The 27,833-nt window shown below is 41.2% G+C and overlaps 1 protein-coding gene across 2 annotated transcripts in view; it reads left to right on the top strand.

Annotated features, from left to right (window-relative positions):
- Positions 1–2,364: 2,364 nt before the first annotated feature.
- The window catches only part of TBC1D22A (TBC1 domain family member 22A), a 183,970-nt gene continuing 158,501 nt past the window's right edge, over positions 2,365–27,833 (top strand). For both annotated transcript variants that reach the window (XM_042469051.1, XM_042469050.1), the window contains exon 1: positions 2,365–2,602. In XM_042469051.1, the coding sequence (XP_042324985.1) occupies positions 2,541–2,602 (62 nt within the window). In that variant the 5' untranslated portion in view covers positions 2,365–2,540. The remainder of the gene's footprint in view (positions 2,603–27,833) is intronic.

The raw sequence follows: 27,833 nt of genomic DNA, 5'->3' as shown, positions 1-27,833 counted from the left end.
TTGCTGGGCGCCAGGGAGCATGCGCGAAAGAGAGGGATGCCCGCGCATGCGCAGTTGTCGCCTGTGAAGCCACCGCCGCCCACAACCAGGAGGCCTCCTTTGCCAGGACTTGGCTAGTTCACCTTGGAGCACCTTTGAGAGACTAAATTTGGCAGCATGAGCTTTCCTAGACTTCAGTCTACTTCCTTAGATGCATTTGGATATGATGATGATGATGATGATGATGATGTAGAGAGATCTTGTAGCACCTTTGACACTCTCTGAAAGAAAGGTGTTGGTACCATGAGCTTTCCTAGGCTACAGTCTACTTCCTCAGATGCATTTAGTGGAGTGGAAATCAGGGGCGGACATATTTATAGATATAGATACATATCCCATTTCTGTGTGTTACTTCATTTCTATACATAAAGGATTTTGAATTTGAAATGACGTCCTCAAATACCAATGGCATGTACGGTAAATGTTGGTCCCTGATTTCCACTCAGCCAAAACCATCTGAGGAAGTGGACTGAAGTCTAGGAAAGCTCATATTGCCAACTTCTTTCTTTCAGTGACTCTCAAAGGTGCTAGAAGAGCTCTCTACATACTAACTCTTCCTCCTTGTTAATTAATTGCTTTTGTTTATCATTAGTAACCTGGTAACTTTATGTGTATTATTAGTGTATCATTAGTAAACATAAATTACACATTAGGAATGGAAAGCATCTGAGGAAGCAGACTGAAGTCTACGAAAAGCTCATGCTGCCAATTTCTTTCTTTCCGTGAGTCTCAAAGGTGCTACATGCTGATTTCACAGACTAACATCTTTGAATTCTTTTCAGGCTTCTGTCCAGAGGAATCCCAAAATGCTCCTCCATCCTGAGCATGGATTTATGTTTCTGTAGGAGTGTTTTGGGCTTTCGTTTGGGCTGCAGCCGCACTGCAGAAATAATCCAGTTTGACACCACTTTAACCGCCATGACTCCATCCTATGGAACTGTAGTTTTGTTGTGGCACCACAGCTCTCTGACAGAGAATGTTTCACAGAACTACCAATCCCAAAATTCCGCAGCACTGAGCCATGGCAGTTAAAGTGGTGTCATACTGGATTATTCCTGCAGTGCGGATTGCACCCTATGACTCTGGAGACCAGGGTTCAATTTCCTGCTCAAGCATAAAAACCCACAGTGTGACCTTGGACGAGTCACACTCTCTCAGCCCAAGAAAACCCTATGATAAGTTTGCCTTGAGGTGGAAACGACTTGAAGGGACACACACAACAAAGGCTTTGCTTGCCCTCGCACTGCAGAATTAATCCACTTGGACACCACTTTAACTGCCAGATTTGTAGTTTTGTGAGACATTTAGCCTTCTTTGTCAGAGAGCTCTTTTGTCACAACGAACTATAAATCTCAGGGTTCCATAGCACTGAGTTATGGCAGTTGAAGTGGTGTCAAACTGGATTGTTTCTGCAGAGTGGATCCCGCCAAGTGAGGATGCTCAGGAGTCCTTTTTATTAATTTACATAACAAATGTGGTTAAACCTGTGACAGCTCTTCCACAGTACAGAAAAAATGGTGTTTGACACCCCTTTAACTGTCCTGGCTTCATCTGACAAAATCATGGAGTTCGTAGTTCGGTGAAGTATTCAGCCTGGTCTGTCAGGGAAGTCTAGTGCCTCACTAAACTACAAATCCCAGGATTCGTTCAGACAGAGTGTTGTATGCTGTATGCCTTCAAGTCATTTCTGACTTATGGCGCCCTAAGGCAAACCTATCATGGGTTTTCTTGACAGGCTGCATCCACACTGCAGAAATAAGTCACTTTGACACCACTTTAACTGCCATGGCTCAATGCTAGGGAATTCTGGGAACTGTAGTTTGTTGTGTGGCACCAGAGCTCTCTGACAGAGAAGGCTAATTAGCCCCCAAAACTACAAAACCCATGGCAGTTAGGCCCAAAACGCACTGCAGAAATAATCCAGTTTGAGGCCGCCGCTTTAACTCCATGTTTTTAACCTGAGAGGATGCCTCTCTAGGAATCTCTAGGTCCTCCAGGTCAAGACTCTGTGGTCAATGTCCAACAGACACTGACCATAGAGTTGCGACAGAGGAACTACAAATGCATAGTAGAAAGTATTCTCTCTAGGAATCTCTAGGTCTTTCAGTGCAACTTTTAGTCAAAGTTGACCATAGAGTTGCGCTGGAGGACCCATATATATTCCTAGAGAGTCTCACCTACGGGGAGGAGGGGCAAGTCCCATAGAAAGAGTGATCCTGATTGGGCGGTTCGGAACACACCCCCAGCAGTGTTCTCGCTCGTGATTGGCCGCCGTCGACAGCTGGTTTGTCCCAGCCAATGGCGAGAGGGGTTGTTGCGGAGGTCTCAAAATGGCGGCGCTCTCAGAGCAGGAAAAGGGAGCAGGGATGGAATAAAGGCCGCCAGGTTCGGCCTCGGAGGGAATAAAACGGCCGAGTCGTGGGTGGGATTGTCGGCTCGGGGGTCAGCGGTTCAGGCGTTGTCGGCGAGGAAAGGAAGGAGGGCTGGGAAGGGATGGGAAGATGGCGAGCGAGGCGGGGAGGAAGCAGTTCTGGAAGAGGAACGTCTCCAGGGTGCCAGGCAGGTGAGTGCGAGGAGAAGGGAAGCCTATATATCTGGGTCTGTGCCCTTCTTGTTGTGTGTCTTTAAGTCGCTTCTGACTTATATGGACCTATCCTGGGGTTTCCTTGGCAAGGTTTGTTCAGAGGAGGTTTGCCATTGCCTTCCCTTGAGGAGGCTGAGAGAGTGTGACTTCTTCCCCAAGGCCACCCAGTGTGTTTCATTTCATCATCAACCTGGGAATTGAACCCTGGTCTCCAGGGCCATCATAGCCCAACACTCAAACCCACTAAGACCAGACTGGCAGTGACCTTAGTCCTGGAGGGCTTTTTCTGCTACGACTCCTAAAGCTTGGAATGACCTGCCGGAAGAGATTCGCCCATTATCCTTATTGGAGGCTTTTAATAATATTTTATTATTATTATTATTACTATGCCGCTCAGGCTCATGTGTGTGATGCCACCTTTTCTTAAGGCTGGAGGCTTTCCTAATAGAGGTGTTTGCATCCCCCCCCACTTTTCTCTGGAGTCATGGCAGTTAAGGTTCGAAACTTGATTGTCTCTCTCTGTTAGGTCTGGGTTGGAGGAGGACATACACTCATCCCTCCATAATAGCAGCTTTGATATTTGCGGATTTGATTATTCACGGATTTGGTTAATATGTTCTCTCTAGGAATATCTAGGCGCTCCAGTGCAACTCTGTGGTCAACTTTAACTAGAGACTCCTAGAGAGGACATTCCACTTGGCATTTGTAGCTCCTCCAATGCAGTCCTGTGGTCAGTATCTGTTGGACGTAGACCACAGAGTTGCGCTGGAGGACCTAGAGATTCCTAGAGAATCTCTCATGTAAAAACATGATGTCTTTCTCTCATGTAAAAACATGATGTTTTTGTTATTTGTGGTTTTTCCATATTCATGGGGGTCTTGTGCCCCTAACCCTAGTGAATATGGAGGGACAAGTGTAATTTCCAGATCACGCAATATATATAGCCAAGTCCTTTCCAGGCAAGCATTCTCTGAAGATGCCAGCCACAGATGCTGGCGAAACGTCAGGAAGAAACTCTTCTAGAACATGGCCACATAGCCCCAAAAACCCACAAAAAACTGGATGCCAGCCATGAAAGCCTTCGACTTGACAAATGTAATTTCATTTTTATTTCCAAAATAGGTCATGTTTACTTCATGATGGGTTGCTCTTCTGCCACAATACATACATTTGGTGGTTCTAATAAGGTTCCACAGGATTCCTTGTTTTGGCTGTAGGTATCCAATGAAAATACTGCCATTGTGTGCTTTCACAAAACATTTAGCAGAGGGATGATAAAAATAGTTTTATTCAAATCCTTGCTAAATAAGAACACAGATCTGTTGTGTCCTCTCTGTGTTTGTGTGTACCTTCACAGCCTAATCTTACAAGGCTGTATTTTTCCAACCCATTTGTTTGTTCATTTTTCATTGTTAAACTTTTTGTGTGGCCATATGACTTTCATTTCAAAAATGCAATAGCTCCCATTAGTGACGTAACAAGGAATAGGTGTGTTATATGCATTATAAACACATAGCATATCTTTTTAGGACCCTGTCCTACAATGTCTTTTAAATCAGTGCTTCTCAGGGTTTTTCTTTTTCTTGTTGTCTCCCAATTTCAGCGTATTCTTGCTAGAGGTTTTGTATCAGTACTTCAGACATGGATGGGAAACCTGTGACCCTCCAGAATTGCTGAGACACGTTTACCTCTTTTGTGGTGTTTTTGTTTTGCTTTCTTTTGCTTGAGTCTCAGTAAAATAACAGTGAAATTAACACCAGACTGCACTGTAGTGAAACCATTCATTGGCAGTAATTTTCACATCATGGTCAAATAAAACCTTTTAACTTTATCTCAGAGGCCTTTTAAAATGTTAATTTTAGTATTATACTGTTTATTCTTGTTTTAAGGGGGGGTACTGTGTATATATGGATGTATTTTAGTCTGTTGTACGCCGCTTTGATTGCTTGGCAAAAAACGGGATAAAAATTAAAATTTTATTAATTTTTTAATTAGAGGCCAGTCCGCATTTCTTTTCTTCAACTTACTCTTCTTCCTGCAAAATTACCTTTATGCTCTGGATATTTTCTATTCAGCTCTGTGCATCTAGGTGTATCTGCTGTTTTGGTAGGATTATTTGTATGTAGAAGGTTCTGATACTGTGCTGATGAGATTGTTAAATTATTATTATTTCTTTGTTAAATCTGTATCTTGCTATTCTGTGGCTTTTATGGCTCTCCTCTTCCCCAGATTATCTTTAGACCAAGAACCCTGTGAGACAGAAAGAAAGTTTGACCCAACATCACTAAGGCAGTTTCACTGAGCAAGGAGGACTTGAACTAGAGTCTCCCAAACCCCGGTTCAGCACTCTAGCCATTAAGCCACAGTGCCTCTCCAGTGTTGAACTATTATTTTCCAACTATAATAGATATACACTTCTTGCCTCTTTAAAAGTTGTGTTAGCGGCCCTATTAGAGTTTCAGCAAAGTGATACCTGTCCCATGTAGCTGGGGGGTTCTTAGAGGTGTAGTCCAAAGCTAGTAACTTTCCCATTCTCTGCCCTTTTAGACATTTCCTGTTGGTATTCAGATGAGTGACTAGTAAGTGGGTCTTGGTGCAGATATTTAAGTTTCCAGTAAAGCCCAAGGGTAATGCTTCATCAGGAGGATTGTGAAAAGTGTTGTGATATGTCCCATGACCTCTGGGTCCCAGCTCCTGGCTCATCTCAGTCTGTCGTCAGTGACAAACTTGGATAATTACTTCCTGGACTAGCACATCTAGAATTCCCCACACAGTATGGCTAGAAACATTTTCAAACCCTGTACAATGGCCCTTCTCTGACAGCCAGACAGAAGACTTCTCATCTTTGGAGAGGCCCATCAGAAGATACTTGGGTGTGGCCTTTCACACCTGAAATTGGCCTTGATTCTTCCACCCCTGAGTTTCTACACATGCCACTTTGCCTCATGATTTGAGTGCAGGCAAGGCCAGAGAAGTGACTCATGGAGGGAGGTAACTGGTGACACCCTCAGATTGTTGTTAGTTGCCTTCAAGCTAACCTCAACTTATGGCAAACCTGTGCATGAGACATCTCCAAGTCCCTCTATCCTCCACTGCTCTGTTTAAGGCTTGTAGATTTGGGTCTGTGGCCTTCCTAATTGAGTCTAGCCATCTGCCATGCCGTCTTCATCTCTTTCTGCTACCCTCTACCTTTCCTAACATTATTGTCTTTTCTAATGAGTCATGTCTTCTTATTATGTGGCCAAAGTATGATGGTCTCAATTTAATCATCTTGGCTTACAGGGAGAGTTCAGGGAGAGTTCAGGCTTGTCTGATATGAGTAATATATTGCATTATCCAATTAAATCATTCTGGTGTTGGCAGGGCCAGCCCTACTGTTTGGCAGAGTGAGGCAATGGCCTCAGGCAGCATATGTGGAGAAGTCAGCTGTGGCAACTTATATACTAGCTATTCCATTTGAACTCTGCCATCTTTCCTTTATCTTAAAGGAGTCCTTTAAAAGGACAGAGTTGTTAGTGCCATACTATTTGTTCTTTACTTCAGCTGTGGTGAAGTGTGTTATCCCATTACCAATCTTTTAAAAAAAATTATTGTAAGTGAACAAATACGTACATAAATTAACAAAAGAATAAAACAAAGTAAAATAGTAAATCTGACAACTTTGGGTTACAGTTAAAAAATCAGGGTCTTCTTGAATTTTGTTTCGTTTGAAATAAGCAGTTATTCCAAAATCTAGTGTTGTCTATGTGTAGATCCCATTACCAGTCTTGAAGTGAAGTTCATTTGCAAGTCCAGTTGGCTTCTGTACATGGAATGGAATGGGACAGTTCATCATGACCTGCTTCAGTGTGGTCATTTCAGTGATGCTGCTTCAGCATGGCCAGTTTAATATGGCTAGTTGATTGCAGTTGTTTCAGCATGGCCAATACAACACTGCTTTTTCAGTGTGGTGACATTTTCAGTGTTGATTGGAGAGGACAATTCAATGCTGCTGTGTCAGCATAGCAGTTTAAATAAGCACGGCTCTGTTATCAACCACTATCAGAGCCGGCTATCACCAAGCCCATTTCAACACCAGCTTTCCCCGCTCTCACCCTTTCATGTGATTGCTTTCCCCACTCACCTCCTTTCATCTGACTGTCATCCTCACACACCCCTTCACATGATCACTTTCCCTACTCACCCTGTTTCAGCTGATTGTCTTTGGCCACTTTGTCGGGTGCCTATATGAAAATAGGATTGGTGATAGAGCAGTGCTGAAACAGCTGCTTGATTAAATTGCCGTGCTGAAAGAGCAGCGTTGAATTGTCTGCTCTGGCCCTGAAATCACTGTGCTCAATCGACTATACTGAAACTATTGCAATCAATTGGTCCTACTGAACTGGCTGTGCTGAAGCAGCCATGATGAACCAGCCGTGATGAATCATCCTAGACCTGAATAGAAGGAGGCACCATGTTGCCCATTGCTTCCAGTAGCAGAACATGTTCAGCCAACTCTGGGAGAGGTGCCGCACATTATACCCTAATGAATACTAATAGAGAGGAAGCAAGTCAAACCAGTGGATTGTACAAGGACACAATTGCCAAAATGGACTCTTCTGAGAATAGATATATTGTTCTCAATGGATCCTTGACTCTGGTGTAATGAATTCTTTAAATGTTTTAGTTTAGGGAATTGCTGGATTAGATTATTGGCAGGATTTTGCTAGCCTTTGAGCTATTGCTCTCTGTACATTAGTAAAACAAAAATGAAATGAAGAGATACTGCTGTTTCATAATAGTACCATAGGATGAGTGCAGAGACAAATTCACTTTGACTTCATGTACTGAAAAGCATTCTCAACTCCTTCTCACTGATCAACAGGCAGAAGATTTAAGTCCACGAGAAAAGTCCTTGGAGCAAGGAATGACATCACTCATTCCCAAAACTCTTGCTCTTCCAAACTATTTTCTAGCCTTCCTTTAAAGATAACATGATTATTGGAAATGATCTCATCTAGGGAGGTGAAAAGCCCCCAAACAAATTCTGATGCCTTGTCAAGAGGGATTCTTGGCTCTCAGTGTCTTATTTGTGCCATTCTCATTTTAAGTGAAAGGCAATTGAGGGAAAGTTATTGACATAGCAGAGGGTCTGGGAATGAATCCAGGAGATAATTTGCTTTCCTGTGGATGCAAATATCACACTCTGATATGATCCGCTGAGGTTTAAGCAACAGCCTTTTTCCTTTTCAACAAGCCTGCAAGTGCTCCAAAGAGGCAGAATATAAAAGGAATCAATACAGAAGTAACTGCTTATGGATTTAACAGGAACTTTAAAAAAAAATTAGAACCAGATACGTTTTTTGGCATCGTACTTGTAGGATACCATGGACATCCAGGTTAATGTAAGCACAGGACTAATTCAGACTTGCATTCATAAATATTTACTGGGCCATCTGTCTACCACATGGCTTTATTCAATCTACTACCTGTGTTGTTTATTGTGGATTTAAATAAAGAAGAGAGGAAACAACAAGCTAACGTTAAACTTGTTTGACTGGTAATCTGGAGATTATTCTTCCTTGACACAACGATCTGACAAGTTCCATTCTTACAAACTGAAACTAATAATAAAATGTATTGAATTGCTGCATCTATAGCTGCCACCTTCATATCCATACACGTAAAACCTAACCTTTCTGGGATACAGATTACATTGGAAGTTGCTTCCATTCTTTCTGGGGCATTTCTTTTTTGTAATTAACAGGTGGATGTTCCATGTAGCACTATAATATAGCATCTAGCAATACCCAGTCTACATGACCAAGAGTCTTCTGTATTGTATTTCCATACCCTCCAACTGTCCCATATGACAGAGACCATCCTGTTTAATCTAACCCTCTGTTATCCTACTTTGTCAGCTGCTTTGTAAATGCCCCAGTTTCTCTTTCTTCCCCATTTCCTCCTTGGTCTTCACTTGCTTCAGTTGCTGCATGCTGAATGCAAAGTGCAAAAGTAGTTTGCACTCAATTATCTCAGTCGGGGATAAAAAGGGGAATCTTGCTCTCCCCAGCAGACACAGACAAAAGTAAACTGCTGCAGCCTCTCATGGCTTGTCTGTTTTGCCATCTTGACCACATACTGAGGTTGTTTGGCTGGGCACGTCCCAGCTTTCATCTGTGAAATGTTGAAGGGTATATATTTGTCCAAGGAAAACTCATTCAGCAAACATCCAGTCTGAATTAAGAGATTCTGATCTGCAGGTCACACTTTTTAAAAAAAAAATCTTCCTTTTAATAAAAGCAGGGTGATTTGAGAGAAGTAGCCTTCAAATTGCCCTTTGGATAGTTTCTCCCTTATGGATTTTGATATGAGCCTTGGATAAGTCGAGGGTAAAACTTAGGGAAATGTAACAAAAGATCTAGAAGATGAAGCAAAGTGTCAAAGAACTTACAAAATTATGACAGGCATAACTGTTTTGGCTAAAGGCTGGATGGAAGAGAGATTAGAGGGACGTCAGTGCTTCCCAGAAAGATTGCTATCTTGCATTTCACCAGGGGATAGTTCCCTTTTTAGTAAAAGTTAAGGTAGAGTATTTACGTACATTAAAAAACAATAAAACAGAGTAAAATAACAAATTGACAACTTTGGGTTACAGTTAAAAGAGCAGGGTCTTCCTGAGTTTTGTTTCATTTGAAAGAAGCAGTTGTTCCAAAATCTTGTGTTGTCTATGCATAGATGAAGTAAAGGTCGATAAGTTGACCTAGGTTTTTGGGGTCAATTTTTTGACTAAAATTTCTAGACTTATACATGAGTATATACAGTAATTGGTTCAGTGTCGGTTTCTATTTGTGTGAAGGCCGGGAAGGCTTCAATTACTGACTTACTTTCCTCTCTCTTTTTTGTTGCACTATACTGTTATTATAAAATTAAAAAGTGGGGGAAGAAAGAGGGAATGAATAATTTTAAAGTCTCTTCCCTCTTACTCTTAGGACAGTGATGGTGAACCTTTTACAGACCGAGTGCCCAAATTGCAACCCAGACCCCACTTATTTATTGCAAAGTGCCACGTCCCTCTGGCTTTCTAGTAAGAAACTCTGGCAACCTCTGTGCTAGGGCGACAGCGTGTGTTCCCACAGAGAGCGCTCTGAGTGCCACCTCTGGCACACGTGCCATAGGTTCGCCATCACTGTCTTAGGACATTGAAGAAAAGCTGTTCAGAAGTCATGGAGAGGCTTTGAATTCTCTAGCCATTGTTGTGGTTAACTGCTCTCAAATTGCTTCGGCTCATGGTGATCCTGTGAATGAGAGTCCTCCAAGACTCCCTGTCCTCAACTGCTCTGCTCAGGTCTTGCAGGCTCAGGCTCAGGGCCTCCCTGACTGAGTCTAACCATCTGATGTGTGGTCTTTCTTTCTACTGTGTGCTACCTCTCCTGGCATTGTTGTCTTTTCTGGTGATTTATTTCTTCTCTTAAAGTGGCCAAAGTATGACAGCCTCAATTTAATCATCTTGGCTTCAGCCTTGATCTGTTCTAGGACCCATTTGTTTGTCTTTTCCCCCAGCTGTGCCCAGCTAGAAATATGTAACATATTTTTATTTCTCCAAAGTGCTGTATGAAATCATTAATGTAAATTCTGATAACAGATTGATTCTGAAGCATTCTTGATGCCATTGTTTCTGGCATAAGCAGTTGATTTGATTCAAATGTATTCTTCAAGTTCTTCGCCCAGTATCCATTTCCTGAAAGAAAATATTTTATTCAATTATTCTTTTTTTAAAAAAATGTACTATGTAGAATGGAGCACTTTTGGAAAAGCATAGACATCTTGGTTTCTCTTCCATCACAAAAGGTTAGTTTGTTTTTAAAGCCCACAAAAATGGAATGGAAGGATTTTTGTTCATTTGTTTATTTCTATTTTCAGCAATCTTATTAGCCATGCAGCATATGAAAGGAAATCTGAAAAATTACATGATTGCTAAATTTATGGCATGCGGGGGAGATGCATACCTTCAAGATTAAATTGTGGTATATTTTAAACCAGACGTAGGAATTGTGAGGCCCTTTGGATGTTGTTGAATGAGAACTCCCACCAGATACAGCAGGCATAGTGGAGTGCTAGCACTTAAGGTTCAATAACATAGAGAGGTCTACAGAGTTTCCATCCCTGATTGAAATGTTTTGCTTTGCTGATGAAATGGAGAAAGAGGAGCTAACGTTTTCTCTCTCCAATGCTAAGTAGCCATGGAGGCTACAGCAATTGTAATGTTTGGAATATGATTACAACTAGAATTGAACCTAAATGTTTTGAACTCATGTTGCTTATGCTGGAAATGAAGTGCAGATGATTAAGCAAATCTCTTCACAGGATTAAAGAGCTAATCAATTGATCTTAGCAGGCTTTAGGCTTTCTGTGTAAATTAAGGTTGTACTAGAAGTGGTTAGTAAATATAAAGAAGATGCTAATACTATTATCCGTTACTGTGCCATAGAATTTAATCCATTTATTCTGTCCTTGCTTAATCTGGGAACATAATTAGTCTGTTGAAGGCTTGGAAACAGTTTTTTTCCCCAGAGTAAGCAACTTGATTGGGATGTCCAAAGTGACCCAAAGCAGCTTTATTTTGGACTGTCTGTTTGGGCCCAATGTTAATCTTACAGTCCAGCTTCCTGTATTCTACCAGTGAACTCTATCTCCATTCATTTTGTCTTAAAACGGTCATATGAGAAATTATTTATTCATTTATGTAGTGCCATCATGGTTTGTCACTTTATAAGCAAAAGAAAGAAAAACACAGTTCCCTGCCCTCTGGCATACAATCTAATTTAGACATGATGCAAAAGAAAAAGAGAAAATGGTAGGGAGAGGGGTGTCTCTTAACCGAAACAGAAGTAAGTCAAAATCTAGTTGTACATTAATTTGTTGACATTACTGATCAGTAGCTGTCAATTTTTGTTGAGGTACATCTAAAGGAGAGCATTAAAGAAGTAACCTAAGTACTATATGTTGTTTTCCTTCATGTCGTTTCCTACTTATGGTGACCCTGTCACAGAGTTTTCTTGCCAAATTTCTTCAGAGGGGGTTTACCTTTGTCAACCTCTAAGGCTGAAAGACTATGACTTGCCCAAAGTCAGACCTCAGTTGGTTTTCATGGCCAAGCAGAGATTCAGGTCCTGCTCTCCAGAGTCATAGTCCAAAGCACAAACCACTAAACCATTCTGGCTCTCATAATTAATATTCTCCATGTTAATTTTTAGCTTCTGCACCTTATAACAGTCAGGTGTTATAAGAATGAATGGAAGTCATGACAGAATTTTCACTTTGAGTGTTGTTCAGCTGTGTATTGAAGTAAAGAAGATGACAGCTGGCTATGAAGTTGTCTGGATGGCTGATAACAAGATTGCAAATGAACTCTGTTGTTTTGCATAAAATGTGCAGAGCAGGCTATTTTCACCCTCTTCCTTTTGACATCTCAGCAGCACACATGTTAGTCTTAGTAGAATGGTTTTTCTTTCTAATTTCTTATAACATCAGATGGACGTCTAAGGATGTTAGGAAAAGCATACATAGTTAGCCACAGTCAATTAAGCTTGTCTCAGAAACCTGAAGGGATAGAAGCTTGTGTCTCCATAGATTGTGGTTGCCACTTGCCCAGAAAAAGAATAGCATGGCCTGCACCTGTTCTTTTGAAAGCAGCAGTTTTAATCTTCCATGATCAGCAGAGTTTGGTGCTTGATGGCATGAGGAAAAGCATTGTCCCCTGATAATGTGTATGTGTGCGCATGCACTTCTCCTCCTCCTCCCTCCCGGGCTTTTCTCCTGGGGATGAAGCCCAGGAGGCGAGGCTGGGAAGGGTGTGCTTGCCAACACTGCCCCTTTTTCGGTGGAAATAGCTGCTGTCCCAAGGCAGCTATCCCGCTGGAAAAGGGGTGAGGAGGATCGATTTTCTCCACCTCTTTCCTTCCTCATGAGGGGAGGGCTATTCACAATTTTTCTACATTCCCTGGAGTCTTGTGCCCCAACCCCCTCGAACGTGGAGTGCCTTGTATCCTTGCGTTCTTGTATTCATGTCATGATATTAGAGGGATCTCACAAACATTTGTCTAGCTGATGTAGGATGAGCTTACTGGAGTAGAAAAGCATTTGGCCTGATCTTGCATGACTTTTCCTAGATTCTGTTCCTACAAACTCTGTCTTCATGTGGCAACTGGAGAGGGACTCCTCTGAGGTCAATTAGTTGTTATTCTCGCAAACTACCTTAACTAACAGAGCTTCCTTTCTTAATTCAAAGAGACAAAAGTGTGCTTCATTTATCAGACTGAGTTATTTTGTTCATACTGCTAATTTTTTTTTAGCATTTCCAGAGTGACAAAGAAGTAGCAGATTCTCCACACGTGAATCATACTGCTTAAAAAAGTAGTGGAAATGCTACTGTCATTCCCCTTAAAAATGCTTTATGGCTCTTGGTAATTCTAGAAGGGAATTCAGATGTCCAGTTTGGATTTTTGCTGCTGGAAGAATTGCAATGCTTTCTTGACTGCCTTTATGTTTCTTCCTATGCCTTAAAAATTACTTAGCAAAAGTGCTTCTGTTGGGTCCAGACAAAGCTTTTATCACTTTTATTACCATGCTTTATTCATTGAATTTTACTGGGACTGTAGGCAACATTGTCCACTGTTTACAGTCCTACCTTGTTTTTCCACTGATTCTGTCTTTTTTTTTGGTACGAGAAAAACCCATTAAGGAGAGAAAGATGGAATAGCTGCACAGTGCTGCCTAATTGCTAGCGTGTGGAGCCCTCCATCTGGAACTACCTCTGTCACTGCAAATGACTTGAGAGAGCGCTTTGTGCAGTTTGGTTAGTCTCCTGCTCTCTGCTGAAAAGTCTAGCAGACAGACCTGCAAACAGAGAGTAATATAATAATGATGTAAATACCCTGTGAGTAGGTTCCATCTAACTACAGCAGAAAGAAAAGGCCATGGCATGCATGTTGCTGCTGCATAAGAAGAGCACCCAAGGAAACTTCATGGAATCTTTTTATAAGAAGAGATGGGAAATGCCTAGCAATGTGGCTTGTGAAATGATAGCAGGTAAGGGTATATGTGAACTGTTCTGCAACCTTATATCTAAGTGGCTGCTAGTCAGATATAAGCCTATTGGTTCATTTATTTAATTAGGCCTGTCTGAGAAAGTTGCCTCACTCCACCTATTACCTTGTTTGCTTCCTGGTTTTTGGCATTGCCAGTATTTCTTAGAATTATTCATACTACAGTATTGCTATGCCTTGGAGTTTCTGTTGCTATGGTTATTCTGATCTAAAGAGAGCAGTAAAGGTTTTCCCAAGCAAAACTTCACTTGGACAGTTCTTCCTGAATAGGCTTATTTGCAGCCACTCTAAACCAGTAGTACATGCTCCAGCAGTAACTTCACCAAGAAAATATTGTACTGTCTGCTCTGCTCGCACAGTAGGGAGCAACAGATGAGCTTGGTGCATCAGCACCTACTGAGATGGAAGTACTTTACTGCTGAATTTAGTGCTGGGTAAATTGTCAGGTGTGTCAGGATAGGTATGAATATAATATCCCCGTAGAAGTATGTCTAATTTTTCTAGGTTTTCTTCCTGTTGGCAGGATCTCTTGAATATCAGTGAGCTTTCTGCAGTTTCAAGTTATGTAATGTACATCTTAATGATTCTGGAAACAGAATTTGCATCTTTTTTTAAAAAACACATCTTGACTGTATTTCAGTTTTAGGCTTCTGACTCTTCTGTTTGTACTAAGTTTTAGGCTTCTGTTTTGATTGATCAGATTGTCACTGTGACTGAAGAAAAAAATGAATTTAACATTTCGGAAAGACAAAGGATTTATGCATCTTTTATCATTGAATCCAACATCCAGTGGGCTGCTGCTCTATAAAAAGGAGGCAGTAAAAAATGGAAATAGCTATGTTCGTTTTGTGGTTGACATGAACACATCACCTCCCAATTAACATTTGACAATGGAAGAAACCTACTCCTTGAGATGTGGTTGCTCAAGTGGTTTAGACGCTGGCTCTGTTTATTGCAAGATCGGCAGGTTGGCAGTTCGAGGCTCAGGTTCCTGCCAGATGTTGGAACAACCTGTTGCTTAAACATTTTAAACCTTAGTGGCACAGCCTTTCCAGCATGGCTATATTTCTATTGGGGAAACCCCATGATCCAGCCATACTTGAGAAAAGACAACATTTCTGGATTTACAGACTTACAATTAGATTTAGAAGACAATACCACTCTTGCCTCTGGGTCCATCCATTTAACTTCATTTGTGAACACCCTGGGATTTCTATAACTGTGACTGGATGCTGTTTATCACTTGTATTCCAAGGGACTTCATTGAGAAAAGTGGTAGCCAAATATTTGGTGCTTTTTGTAAACACTTTTTTTCAATCATTTTTTAAAAATTCTATTGATCCAACCTGTTCTACCTGAAAACTGCAAGGAGGGATCAGCAAATCTTGCCCTCTCTCCCTCCCTCCCTCTCTGTGTAGACTAGACTATTCTTGGGGACAGGGTCAAGCCCCCCTTCCACTTGTTCTGTATTCCTTGCATTATAATATGTATCTGGATTGAGGAAATCTTTGCATATCTTCTAAAAGGCAAGCATGCTAATTTGCTGTTTCTTAGTCGTATCAAAAATCTGTTATTTTTTATTATGGTCCTCATCTTTCAGCATGATAAGATGAAAGCACTAAGTGAAAGTTTCTAGTTAACAACACAGACTGACTGACTCAAGACCATTAGCCCATGCAATATACACTGTAATTTGAGAGAAATGTCTGTAGCGCATGGACTGGGGAATATATAGTTCTCCAGATATTGTTGGACAATAACTCACATAATCTCTTCCTGTTGGCCAAGGCTAATAGTATCTGGAGATCCTCACCATCCCTCACCTCTGCTCCAGAACACCCAGCTGTAATTAGTCTGGACTGGACATTTTGGTGGCATGAAAGCCATAGGCAGCAGATCTCCCAGACCATATATTTGATACCATTTGATTACTGTCTTGTCTGTTTGACTAAATAGTATTGCTTTTTTGTTTGGAGAATCCTGATTCTGTTTCTACAACACTGAAATAAGCAAGACATGCGGCCCGAATAAGACTTCTGATTTCCAAGATGGAGATTACTGAGATACTGCTGAGAAGTCCTGGCTGCTCTCCTGTCAGCTATCTTGCTAGAAACCTCTATGGGCATCTCTTGTTAGGATTTCATAATGAAGTAATAACAAGGCATCTGGGGAAACCACTTGCTATTCTTTCTCGAAGAGGTAATCATAACAGCAGGCTCAGAGGTGGCCTTTTGTTTTGTCCTGCTGCTAGATCAAGCACCAGCTCATGTAAGAGCACAAACAATTAATCATCTACTTCATGGTTGCTAGGCCTAAAGAGGAAGGTTGTTCCTGGGCTCCTTTACAGGGTGATGTCTCTTTGTCACATTCGTTGCCATCCTTGCTGCTAAGCTTGAGAAGGAAAGCACTCCTATAAAATTTCTGCATGGATGCGCCATGTACTACTGTGTAGTGTTTATGAAGCGTTCATTCCACAGTCTTCGCCAATTTGTCCCAAAGTGGTCAAAAGACATGATATCAAAAAGAACAAAAGGGAAACACTGTGCTAACTTTAGATTTGTCATGCCACCATGTCATAGTGCATTTGCATGTATGGAATGAGAAATCCCAGGTAACTTCAGGAAAGGAAAAGGTACAAGGGATCACATTGTAAATATAGATTGAATAATGGAGCACACCAGGGAATTCCAAATTAAATATGCATGTGCTTTATTGACTACAGTAATGCCTTTGACTGCATAGGCCATGGAAAATTATGGAATGCTCTCAAAGAAATGACGGTACCGCTACATTTGATCATCCTAATGCATAAACCATACTTAGGAGAAAGTTAAAAACCTAAGATACACAGACGACAAAATACTACTAGCATAAGGTTAACTAAGGAAAAAGGTAGCCTGTAGTAAAACTAAAGATGGAAGTACACATCTCTGAAGATGGCTTTACTATGAGATGAGGTCAGTAACTGCTTCAGCTGGGAAGTGTGGACCAGCATTAACAATGGCATATAACTGATGAGACTCAAACTAGCATGGGGCTGGAAAACATGTAAACCTTTAGAAGTTGAACTAAAGCTCCCAATGGTTTCAGAAAATGGTATAGGAAGAGTCACATCTTCTCCCTCCTTAATATAGCAGGAAATCTGTGTAGCTCAAGTGAGAGTTTCACAGGGACATCATTTGATTCAAAACTTATCAGAATACATGTCCCCTCTCAATTACTCTGAGGTGTTCCTATACAAATCTTGATCAGTGGGTATCAGTTGAATTCTCCTACATGGGTACCAAAGCATCAAGATGCAGCCAAAAATCCAAACCCCAACCCTTGGAAAAGTTAGTTTTTGGAATTACAGTTGCACTGGTTATGCTGTCTCATGGGATGGGAGTTGTATTCCAAAAATTCATTTTTATAGGTTCTGGCCAAAAATAACTTCCCTGCAGCAACTGTTTCTCTTTCTGACCATAACAAATAGAAATTGATATATACTGCAAGACAAATATGTAAGGAATTAGACAAAATACTTAATATTTTGCAAACACCTCAAGCAAATGGTGAGCCAGGGGAAAAAAAGAAACAAGGAACAGTAGAATAAAATTCTTATTTGTATTTGAACTATATCTCACTTCTCTGTTGCACTTTAGAGAAGTTTCTCAAAGATGATGAATGACACATTCATATCCTCTGGCTACTTGCAAAATCTCATTTTAATAATCATATATGCTGGAAACAGATTTACAGTACTTCAGTGTCTCACTCGAAAGGATTAATCCTTTGAGCCTTTTCTATTTAGAATGGTTCTGGTTTTTGAGATATTCTGGTTACCCCATCATTCCTCTGGCAGGAAGCGCAGATTCTCTGGTGGTCCTCTGTCAGTATTCTAAGGACATTTCTGGTAATAAAACAGACAGACCCTTGAGCAATTGTCAGGACCTTCCAAGTGGACTGGAAATTGAATTTTTCAAGATTTAGAAACCAAAATGATTTTACATTTGTATTCTTTCCAGGCTATGTTGGCAAGGGCATTAGCAAAGTTACCCAAGTATCACATCCTTCAATGCAGTTTCTGTTCCTCTGATACTCCCACAAATTCCTTTGCTCATACTATTCCATCATAGTAAATGCAATGATTGGTATCAAAGCAGAAATTAAAACAACGAGGGGCTTAAATCACTGGGTCTGTTTTTCTTGGATTTGTAATATACCTCCCTCCCCACTCCTACATTTTGGAAGGGCTATAATGTATGTTGGAAGCGACCTGAAACAACTTTACATAGGACTGGAGCGTGGCTTTGGCATGGCTTGCGGCCTCTTAGGACACATGCATCATTTAAACAGCATACCTTCAAAGTGACCTGAAGCAACTTTATTTTGGCCAGACTCTTTGGGCCTTAGTCACTAAACATATCTTCACCTAAAAATGGTGAAGGAAAGACCACACTTTCCCCACCCTGTCATACAGGATCCCTGCCCTACAGCTATTTGGAAAGCTTATGCTATTAATTGTAAATCATAAAAATTAAAACCTGGTGTAACATGTTAGTGTGCATTAAAATATGTTTTTAATGGCTTCAGTTTCCCGAAGCACTTGGAGATCCTTCTTTTTTGCTTCCTGAAGGAAGTATCCATTGGTCTGACTACACAGTCCTCTAAAGCTATATGATACACTTTCTTTGCAAGGCTAATAAAAAGGGGGCATGTGTAAAAAGATGAGGAAGCACAGTTGCAGTCTATATGGGTACAGTTCCATTTCCTTCCTTTGGTGTCCTCAAGCCTCATCCACACAGTTTCTGTAGCGTTTAAGATAGAAGACAGCTTCATTGTGGTAATGCTCATTGGAACACAATGGGCTGCTGTAGGCTACCACTCAAAATGATGTATCAGCCATGTCACTTGTTCCTTTACAACATTAAGGGTGGGGGAAAAATGAACCCTTTCCCATGAAAAATCACTGCATCAACTTTAAGCATGAACAGTGTTGTCCTTCTCAGGGACAGCATTTTTTTTAAAAAAACTGCATTGATTACTCATAGAAGGAGAACAACAGTGAGCATTAACAGGCATTTGCTTGGGAGGCAGTGCTTGTTTATAGATTCATTCCCCCTAGAGTCCCCCTTCCCCCATTTTTTTGAGTGAGGCAGAGTAAAATCCTCTGTGTTTGCTAAGTGGATAAGGCAGAGCCATTAGTGGCTTTTCTTTCACTTATGCAGAGTGCTTGCCTTATCTCCCCTGGTCAGAAGCAGCAGCATTGGGTAGCATATTTGAAAACCCTTAGATTGGTCATGTCCTGCAGGGGAATTCTGTTGCCACAGACAGTCCCACTTCAGGAGATATTCAAAGCATGCACCAGAAGAAGAAAAAACCCCAAACCCTCCAACATCACCTTCTAGGAGGCTTGGAACTCTAACAAAGCATTCAGAAGGCCAACTCCATCAGGTCCTGCCTGAAAAGAAGAAGGCCCTCCCTCCATCATCATCCAGAGGGAAGGCAAGCCAGCTCCATCAGGCCCTGCCTGAAAAGATGAAGGCTCTCCCTCCATCACCATCCAGAGGGAGTGAAAGGCAAGCCAGCTCCATCAGGCCCTGCCTGAAAAGAACAAGGCCCTCCCTCCATCACCATCCAGAGGGAGAGAAAGGCAAGCCAGCTCCAACAGGCCTAATCAGAATAAGAAGGGCCCTCCCTCCAGTCCATCTGCCATGGTCCAGGCCTCTGAGGAAGAGAAAATCTGCTGGACTTTTCCCCTTCCGCACTGCCATTCCCTTCTGCTTTTATGTCTTGTCTTTTTAGATTTTTAGAGGGCAGGGAAATGTCTAATTAACAATTTGTAAGCCGCTCTGATAGCCTTTTGGCTGAAGAGTGGGGTATAAATAAATTATTATTATTATTTCCCCAATCTACTGTAGTATGATCTCTGACTTGGTGCTGGGTTGAAGACAGTTTAAGTTTCTGCATTACATGGGGGGGGGGGGGGTGGTGGTGGTGGTTATTGTGGGATTGTGGAAAGAACCTTGATTTTGCCATTTTATATAAGAGATACCATTTTACCATGCCATTATATTTAATGGGACTTGAGCATCCATTGATTTTGGTACTCCGGATTAAAGGGTTCTGGAACTGAACCCCATTGGAGACCAGGGGCCCCACTGTATTGCATACAGAGGCACAAATGACATCCTGAAGATCATGTTTCAAAGGAGTGGTAAATTCAGGCCAGGTTAGTTTAATTTTGAAAGATATTATTTAAGGGTTTGAACCTATTTTGGAGAAAGAATTCAGTCCTTTGGATACCTTCTAAGAAATTTAAGCCAAAAACCACAGGAGGAAAACAGATGTATTCTTTTTTTAAAGGGGAGAAGGAGTGGGAAACCACACCTGTGTCCATTTTTCTGGATATAGGCCTGCCAATCATCTCTAATATTTTAGCCCATATAAATTCTAATATTTCATGACCCATAATGAAGGTACTTAATCAATGCGATCCAGATGGCAAAACCACACAATTTACCCAAGCCTCAGTACATAATGTGACAGCCTTCTTTCATCAATAATGTCACAAACCAAACACAATGTATCTTATGAAAGTAGCATACACCAAATGAATATTTTATGTATTATTCTTATCCTGTCACTGTTTACTGTCAAATGCAGTTCAGGTCTTTGTGCATGATGACACCCCTGGATTTAATTTCAGTTTATCCAGTAAGACTTTATAACGATTTGTTCATGACCTTGTCACTCACTTCCAGTTAGGTTCCTGATTCAGTTACCGGAGGCAGTTCATATCTCATTAAACTTCTTGCATAACCTCTGCAAATCTGCTAATGTGAAAGGTCAGTAAACATTACAGTGAGTTTATAGAGCCGGAGCAGTAACTGAATATTGTGCTATAAGAGCAAAGGAGTAAACCACTGGGCTTCATCTGAATTATAAGAAAATGATTTCATACTTCTCTGATTTATTCTATCTTACATTCAGTTTCACCTGTTGATCCTGGCAAAGGGCCAATTGGTGGCTTGCCCCCATGAACTCCCACCAATTTATTTCCCCCACATTACCACAATATAGCATGGTTCTGGAAAAGCTTTATTAATTCATTATGCTTTTAGGTTGCCTAATGACCACAGTTCACTGGTTAGTTTACAAGTGTATTAAAACAGCCTATAAAATAACACAGTAAACTCAGCAGGAGGAGATAAGAGCAAGATACCATACTATAAAAACAATATGAAAACATCACTGAAGAAAATATAAAAGAATGAAGAGGCCTAAAAGAGTAGAGAGAGAAAAGGAAAGAGAACTATTGCCACAAATCAGGTCTCAAAATATTCTCTACTGTAGTTGGCAAACTCTTTGAAAAACAGCAAAGAAGCTCCTTTTTACAAAGTATTTTTATGTCTCCCCAGACCCCCTTTTTCCATTATCTCGTGTAGCTGAGAAGTTTTTAACAGCATTGATATTGGGAGGATGGTGAAGGAGGGCTGGAGAAGCACAGACTTTCAGTGTAGGTTGCAGCAACAGGTCTGCAGGCAACAATGATGTTCAAGCTGGGGAAAAGCAGGATTTTACTCTAGCCAATCTTATTGTAGTAGCCATGTGTGCCTGCCTACAATAGGGAAGGTAAACAGCAGCTACTCCTAGAATCCATTAGTCAGCATGTATGAAATGCAAAAGGGAGAGCAATACAACCTTACCAGCTCCATCCAATATGTTAAAAAAAGCATAATCTATAAGAAAAGTGGTGAGAAAAAAATGTTGCATGCATTTTGGAAGAAGCTTTCAAGTGGTTTCTAGAAGCTTGAAAATGTTTATGTACTCACGCCTTACCTGAGCTGTTTTTGTTTGTTTTTGTTTCACATATGCGTACTGCTAGTTTTGGATAAAAAGTTTGTTGAAAATGAACTCCTTTTCTTTTTTATGGTGTGGGAAACTGTCCCTATTCTTTCAATGTTATTTCTGTCTCTGAGGCCAGAGTTTCTGTTAAAAAAGCAATGCCCAGGACAACAACTACGTTCATAACTCAGGTATATCCGTATATAAAAAACTGCAGAAACACTCATGGCAAGACTAACAACAGGAAGTACCATATACTGTACAGTATTTTTGTCCATCCAGCCAGAATGTCACCTCTGTTGAGGGTAGTTCATATCAGTGTCAGTCAGAGTTCCAACTATGCTGGGCTAGAATACTATCAAAGCCATTTAATGTCGTTGGGGTGTAGATGTACAGCTTTTGGCTAAAAGCAAGTTAGTCTTTATACTAGGTTGAAAATTCACCATTATACTCGCCTATTTTTTCCTCACTTTGTTGTTGCTGTTGCATGCCAACAAGTTATTGAAAGGTGACACTAAGTAGAACTTTTCATAGGGTTTTCTTGGGAAAATTTGTTCAGAGGATGTTTCTCATTGTTTCCTCTGAGACTGAAAAAGGATGACTTACTCAAGGTCACCCAGGGGTTTCCATAGCTGGATGGGATCCAAACTCTAATTTCTACGAGTCCTAATCCAGCACTCAAATCCACACCATCATCTTTCTCAGATCATCAGAAAACAATAAGGAGAGAAACTCCATGTGAGATAGTCAACTGTTTTTTTGTTTTTTTGAAAAAAGCCAAACATGTTTCGGCCTCAAAGATAAAAAGGCCTTCTTCAGGGGCCTTCAGCAAGACACTAAAGTTGAGAACATGCTGTGTTTTGGAGAGTGTTCTCAGTTCCAGCGATTTGCTGAAGGTCACTGAAGAAGGTCTTTTCTCATTGAGACTGAAACACGTTGGACTTAAAAACAACAATAACAACACCGAACAAACAGTTGGGTATCTCAGAGCATGTGGAGCTTGTCTCCTTTCTGTTTTCTCTAATTTATAAAGCACAGCCTGATTTTCCTTTGAAATTCTTTTCTGCACTCCATTATCAAACATATATTTGCAATATGATCCTTAGTGCCTTTCCTGATCCCACCTTGGACATCTGACATTTCTCACTCCATATACTGTATAGGGAAAACCTTTATGACTTAAAATTAGAAAACCACACTGTATAAATTCTAACTAGAATTACTGTGTTTTAATTTGCTTGCTTTTAGCAGAATAAAACGTACAGAATCTGTTACAGAAATATAGCTGTATTATATACATCTCCATCAGGGCTAGCCTGGAAGAAGAGACTCCTCCCTCCGTAACTGTCATCCTTCGGCCTGTGAGGGAGTTGACCAGGCAGGCCCAATTCCATCAGGGCTAGTGTGGAAGAAGAGACTCCTTCCTCAGGGACGTAGCTAGGATTTTAGGAAGGGGGGTCCAGACTAAGTGCCACCATTATAATGGGGCTTGGGTGTGGCGGCGCAGCAGCACACACCATTCATTTTTCTAATCGAAAGGGGGGGTCTGGACCCCAAGAACCCCCCCCCCCGGCTACGTCCCTGCCTTCCTCCATAACTGTCATCTTCCGGCCTGCGAGGGAGTTGACCAGGCAGACCCAGCTCCATCAGAGCTAGCCTGGAAGAAGAGACTCTTCCCTCCATAACTGTCATCTTCCGGCCTATGAGGGAGTTGACCAGGCAGGCCCAGCTCCACCAGGGCTAGCCTGAAGAAGAAGAGCCCTCCCTCCAGTCCATCTGCTTTGGTCCAGGCCTCAGAGGGAGAGATGAATGCTGGACCTGATCCCCTGTCCCCTCACCATTCCCTTCTCCTTTTGTGTCGTGTCTTTTTAGATTGTAAGCCTGAGGGCAGGGAACCGTTTATTATCCCCTCTGTTGTAAGCCACCCGGATTCCCAGTGATTGGGCGGTATATAAATAAATCCTATTATTATTATTATTATTATTATTATTATTATTATTATTAATTAAGCATTAAATAGGCTTACAGGCATCTAACTCTGAGCTGAGGCTGAAAGTAAGGTTATTCCAAAGAAAGCTATCTGAGTCAGTAGATACTTTACTTTTGATTGGCTTTCCATCCCTTCCTAAATTGGATGCTACCAGATGGGGCGTATACAATGTACCCTGCTTCATTATGCAGACCAGCTGCCACCTTCCACATGCAGTATTCCCATGCTTACCCACTTCTTCTCATCTGCTTTTTTATTCCATAAAACATCCTTAAAAGAGCAAAACATAAAATACCTACAATATTTTAAAAGCTGCTTCTATTCATATTAAAAAACTTCCAGACGCACTCATACCTATTTTGTAGAATCTCCTATTTATGTTTCTGAAATTAATTTAAATTCAAGTGTGCTTAGGTCTTGATTTCTTTTTTAAATTTAAATTTTAAATTTACTTGAAGGGTAATGTTTCCTAACCCCCACACCTCATAACTGCACTCTGACTGCCAGTGTGCACGTTTCAAGGAAAGAAAGAAATATTTGAAGGCAGTGGGCACAGATCTGGTGCCAGTTACCAGCATGCTGGGATAAAGAAAACTCAACAGCTTCTAGTCCTGTGTGTCAAATAGATTAGGAAACACATACTTAGACTTTTTCACCCAATAATCAATATAGAGCAGACTGGGAGCCAAATGCGATTTCAACTTTCTCCATCTAGAAAAACCAGCTGATAGTCTTTTGTCATCCAGAGAGCAAGTACTAACAGGTTCCTGTTTTTTCTCCATATATTTTCTGTCACTCATTGTTTTCTTATAGTCAAACACTACAGAAATGTGCTAATATATAAATAAAATTGTATTCTTTAAATATGTTGTTATTACCATTATATAGTGCACCCGTGTTTTACGTGGGCACGCCATATGTGGCTTTTAGCATATGCTGAAAGCTGCGCCAGGAGAGCCCCTCGCGCACCCCAGAAGAACTAATGGGGTGTGCGCCGCTGTGCATCGCGGGTATTAGACCCATTACTTCCTATGGGGCTCCAGCATATGCTGATTTAACCTTATGTGGAGGGATCTGGAACAGATCCCCACATAAAGAGAGGGCCCACTGTATAAAAATTTAAAGAAAATTATTGGAACAGTTTTCTCTCAGGAGCCAAAATAAAACATGAAGGACAGATTATAATAAGTTCCTTTATGCCTTCATGCCCAGAGTATGATCCCAGAAGTGTGACATAATTAACACTCTGTTGTGTAACATGACACTGTGTTGCCACTTCTGTCATCATAGATGTAACTAAGTGCAACTGGCAGCAGTCAAGCAATGCTATGAAGGAACAATAACCTCTCACACAACAACCAGATCCCTTAGCAAAGCACCCCCCTCCCCATTGGATCTTATACTGGCCAGAATCCCAACTGTTATCAATAAATAAGATTCATTGATATTGATTGGGTCATTTTGAACTCATCTGGCAATGCTCTCACTTGTGATTAGATATAGATGACTGCTGAGTTTAGGCAGCCAGTGGGGACAGGGATTGTTCTGGAGGTGTCAAGATGGCAGTACACTCTGCACACTGAGAGGCGGAAAGCAAGTAGAGATGCAATAAGTCCCACAAGTTCGGCCTCTGAAGGAAAGAACTGGTGGCTGTTCTGGTCAGGGTGTCAGTCCAATCCTCAGTGCTCCAGGCTGTGGTGGCTCCCGCTTGGGGAAAGAAGGGCTATGAAGTGATGGAAGGATGGCAAGCAACAGGGATAGAAAGCAGTTCTGGAAATATAACATCTTCCGGGTTCCAGGAAGGTAAATGCTAGGAGAGTATTATGAAAATGAAGTTAAGGGCAGGGATGTATAGCAGGGGTGTGTATGTGTGTGTGACCCTGGGTTTTATTAAGGCTGCAGGCCTTTGTAGAGTTGTTTTGGCCTAAACTGCATTAAATCAGAGAAAATTCCTAGTAAGCACTTATAGTTATGGCATTTAGTGCCACAGGTTGTGGTGACAACTTTGAAAACAGGTTGAGGGACAGTTCATGCTTTTGAAAGCCTTTCTTTTTCTTTTTCTTTTTTTTAAAAAATGAATGTATATATTAAGTCCAATAAACGAACATGTCCATTGTGCTTCTTTGCAGAGAAATTGCAGGGAAAATTCTTAGTAAACATTCAAAGTTATGTCATGTAGTGCCACAGGTTGTAGGGATGTTTTTGAAAACAGAATAGATCTTACAAGAATGGCGACGATCATTAGCAATCATGGTTGCTTTTGTTGTTTTACTGGGTTCAGAGTGCTTTGTAAACTTGTCATCCTGTGAACTTTACAATAAAGTAGGTCAGTATTACTTCCTTCTCCCTCCCCCGTATGCAGTGGGAGGCTTGTGAAGCCAGTACATTGCATAGGGCTGTTTAATACATTCTGGGCAGAGGTGTGGGATTATACCAACTTCCCTAGTTTAAAAAAAACCCTTTGAACTGTGTGATGTTTAAATGGAAATTGAAATGGGGAGCTATAGCCATTTCCAGGAAGCCTCTGGTTAATCTCTGTTGTGAAAGATTTTGGGCATTGTGCCCTGCTTTTAAACATAGTCGGCTCTGCTTTTATAGATAGAATTTGGCTACATAAACCCCATGGCAGGAGAGTGATAATCCAGTATGGGGCACAATAGTATCTGCTAAAGGTTGAAGCATTTCATTTCTTTCTGAAATTGTGAGAAGTTTGTTGATTTATGCACTGCTTCTTTGACTTGCAGAATTTATAGATTATGTCTCTTTTCTGGTAGGATTCCTGTATCATAGTACTGTATCTGTGTGAACTAGAACAAGAGGATCTTTTACTATCAGGGCATCTTCATTTTAGTAGGGAAAAACAAGTTTTTGGTGAATGTTTTCTACATCATACAGTTGACAAAAGTACAGGGACCGTGTCATGGAGAAAAAAAAAGTTTTATTATGGGATAATAGTGACCCTATGAATCAGGGACCCCCATGAGCCCTGGTCGTCTGCAGTTCTGCTCAGGCTGTGGCTTCTTTTATTGAGTCAATCCACCTGGAGTGTGGCCTTTCTCCTTTCCTACCATCTTTCACTTTACTGAGCATTATCATCTTTTCCAATGAGTCATGTTGTCTCAAAGTTTGAGACCTCAGTTTAGTTTCTTTGGCTTCAAGTGGGAGTTCAGACTTGATTTCCTTTGTGTGTATGTGCCTTCAAGTTGCCTACTGACTTATGACAATCCCTTAAATTCCATAGCATTTTCTTAGGCAAGGAATATTCAGAGATGGTTTTGTCAGTTCCTTCCTTTGAAATATAGCTTACAGCACCTGGTATCCATTGGTTGTCTCTCATCCAAGTACTAACCAGAGCTGGCCCTGTTTAAGTTCCAAGATCAGTTAGGATCTGCTGCCTTTAGGGCAGTGATTCTCAAAGTTGGTGTTATGCCTCCTTTGAGGGTGGTAGAAAGATCCAGGGAGGTGTTCAAAGGGAAAGGGGGCAGCAGGGGGGCAGTGAGGGAAATAGGGGTGGTGGTGGGGCCTTCAGTTAAAGTATTTGTGTGTTAGAAGGACAAGGGGAACCAGTGGCCTTTAGGACCATGGTGAGGAAGAAGGTTGCATAAAAGTTCTTTTCCGTCTCCCTTAAAACCACCACAAAGCCTTAGTATTTTATTTATTTATTTAATGTATTTTTATCCCGCCTTTCTCCCAAAGTGGGACCCAAGGTGGCTAACATACATAAAACACAACAATTAAAATTGTACAATTAAAATCATAAAAATATAAAAATATAAAAATTACAAGTATAAAATTTAAAACATACGAAGTTAAAATTAGCAATCCAAGACCAACCCTCTCATCTCCCAATAAAACCAAGCCTGCTCTGGTACAGCTGTTTAAACAAAAATGTCTTTGCCTGTCTGCGAAAGGCCAGCAGTGAGGGGGCCAGCCTAGTCTCCCATGGAAGGGAGTTCCACAGGGTGGGAGCAGCCGCTGAGAAGGTTCTCTCTCGTGCCCTCACCAGACAAACCTGGGATGGTGGTGGGACTGAGACAAAGCCTTCTCCTGAGGATCTTAGGGCTCTAGGTGGTTTGTATGGGGAGATATGGTCTCTCAAATAGTCTGGACCTAAGCCATGCAGGACTTTATAGGTCATGACCGGCACTTTGAATTGTGCTCGGAAACGAACTGGTAGCCAGTGAAGCTGTTTCAAGACAGGAGTTATACACTATATAGTATCTTCAGATCTTCAACACCCACTTTAATAGTATGCACATCAGTGCTTCTCAGGGTGTCTGATGTGAGGGACAGAGTGCAGAAATCT

This window comes from Sceloporus undulatus, chromosome 5, assembly GCF_019175285.1.
Source record: "Sceloporus undulatus isolate JIND9_A2432 ecotype Alabama chromosome 5, SceUnd_v1.1, whole genome shotgun sequence".
In the NCBI taxonomy this organism is placed as follows: Eukaryota; Metazoa; Chordata; class Lepidosauria; order Squamata; family Phrynosomatidae; genus Sceloporus; species Sceloporus undulatus.
The sequence above is the reverse complement of the archived record's forward strand: the minus strand, read 5'-3'. Positions and strand labels throughout refer to the sequence as shown.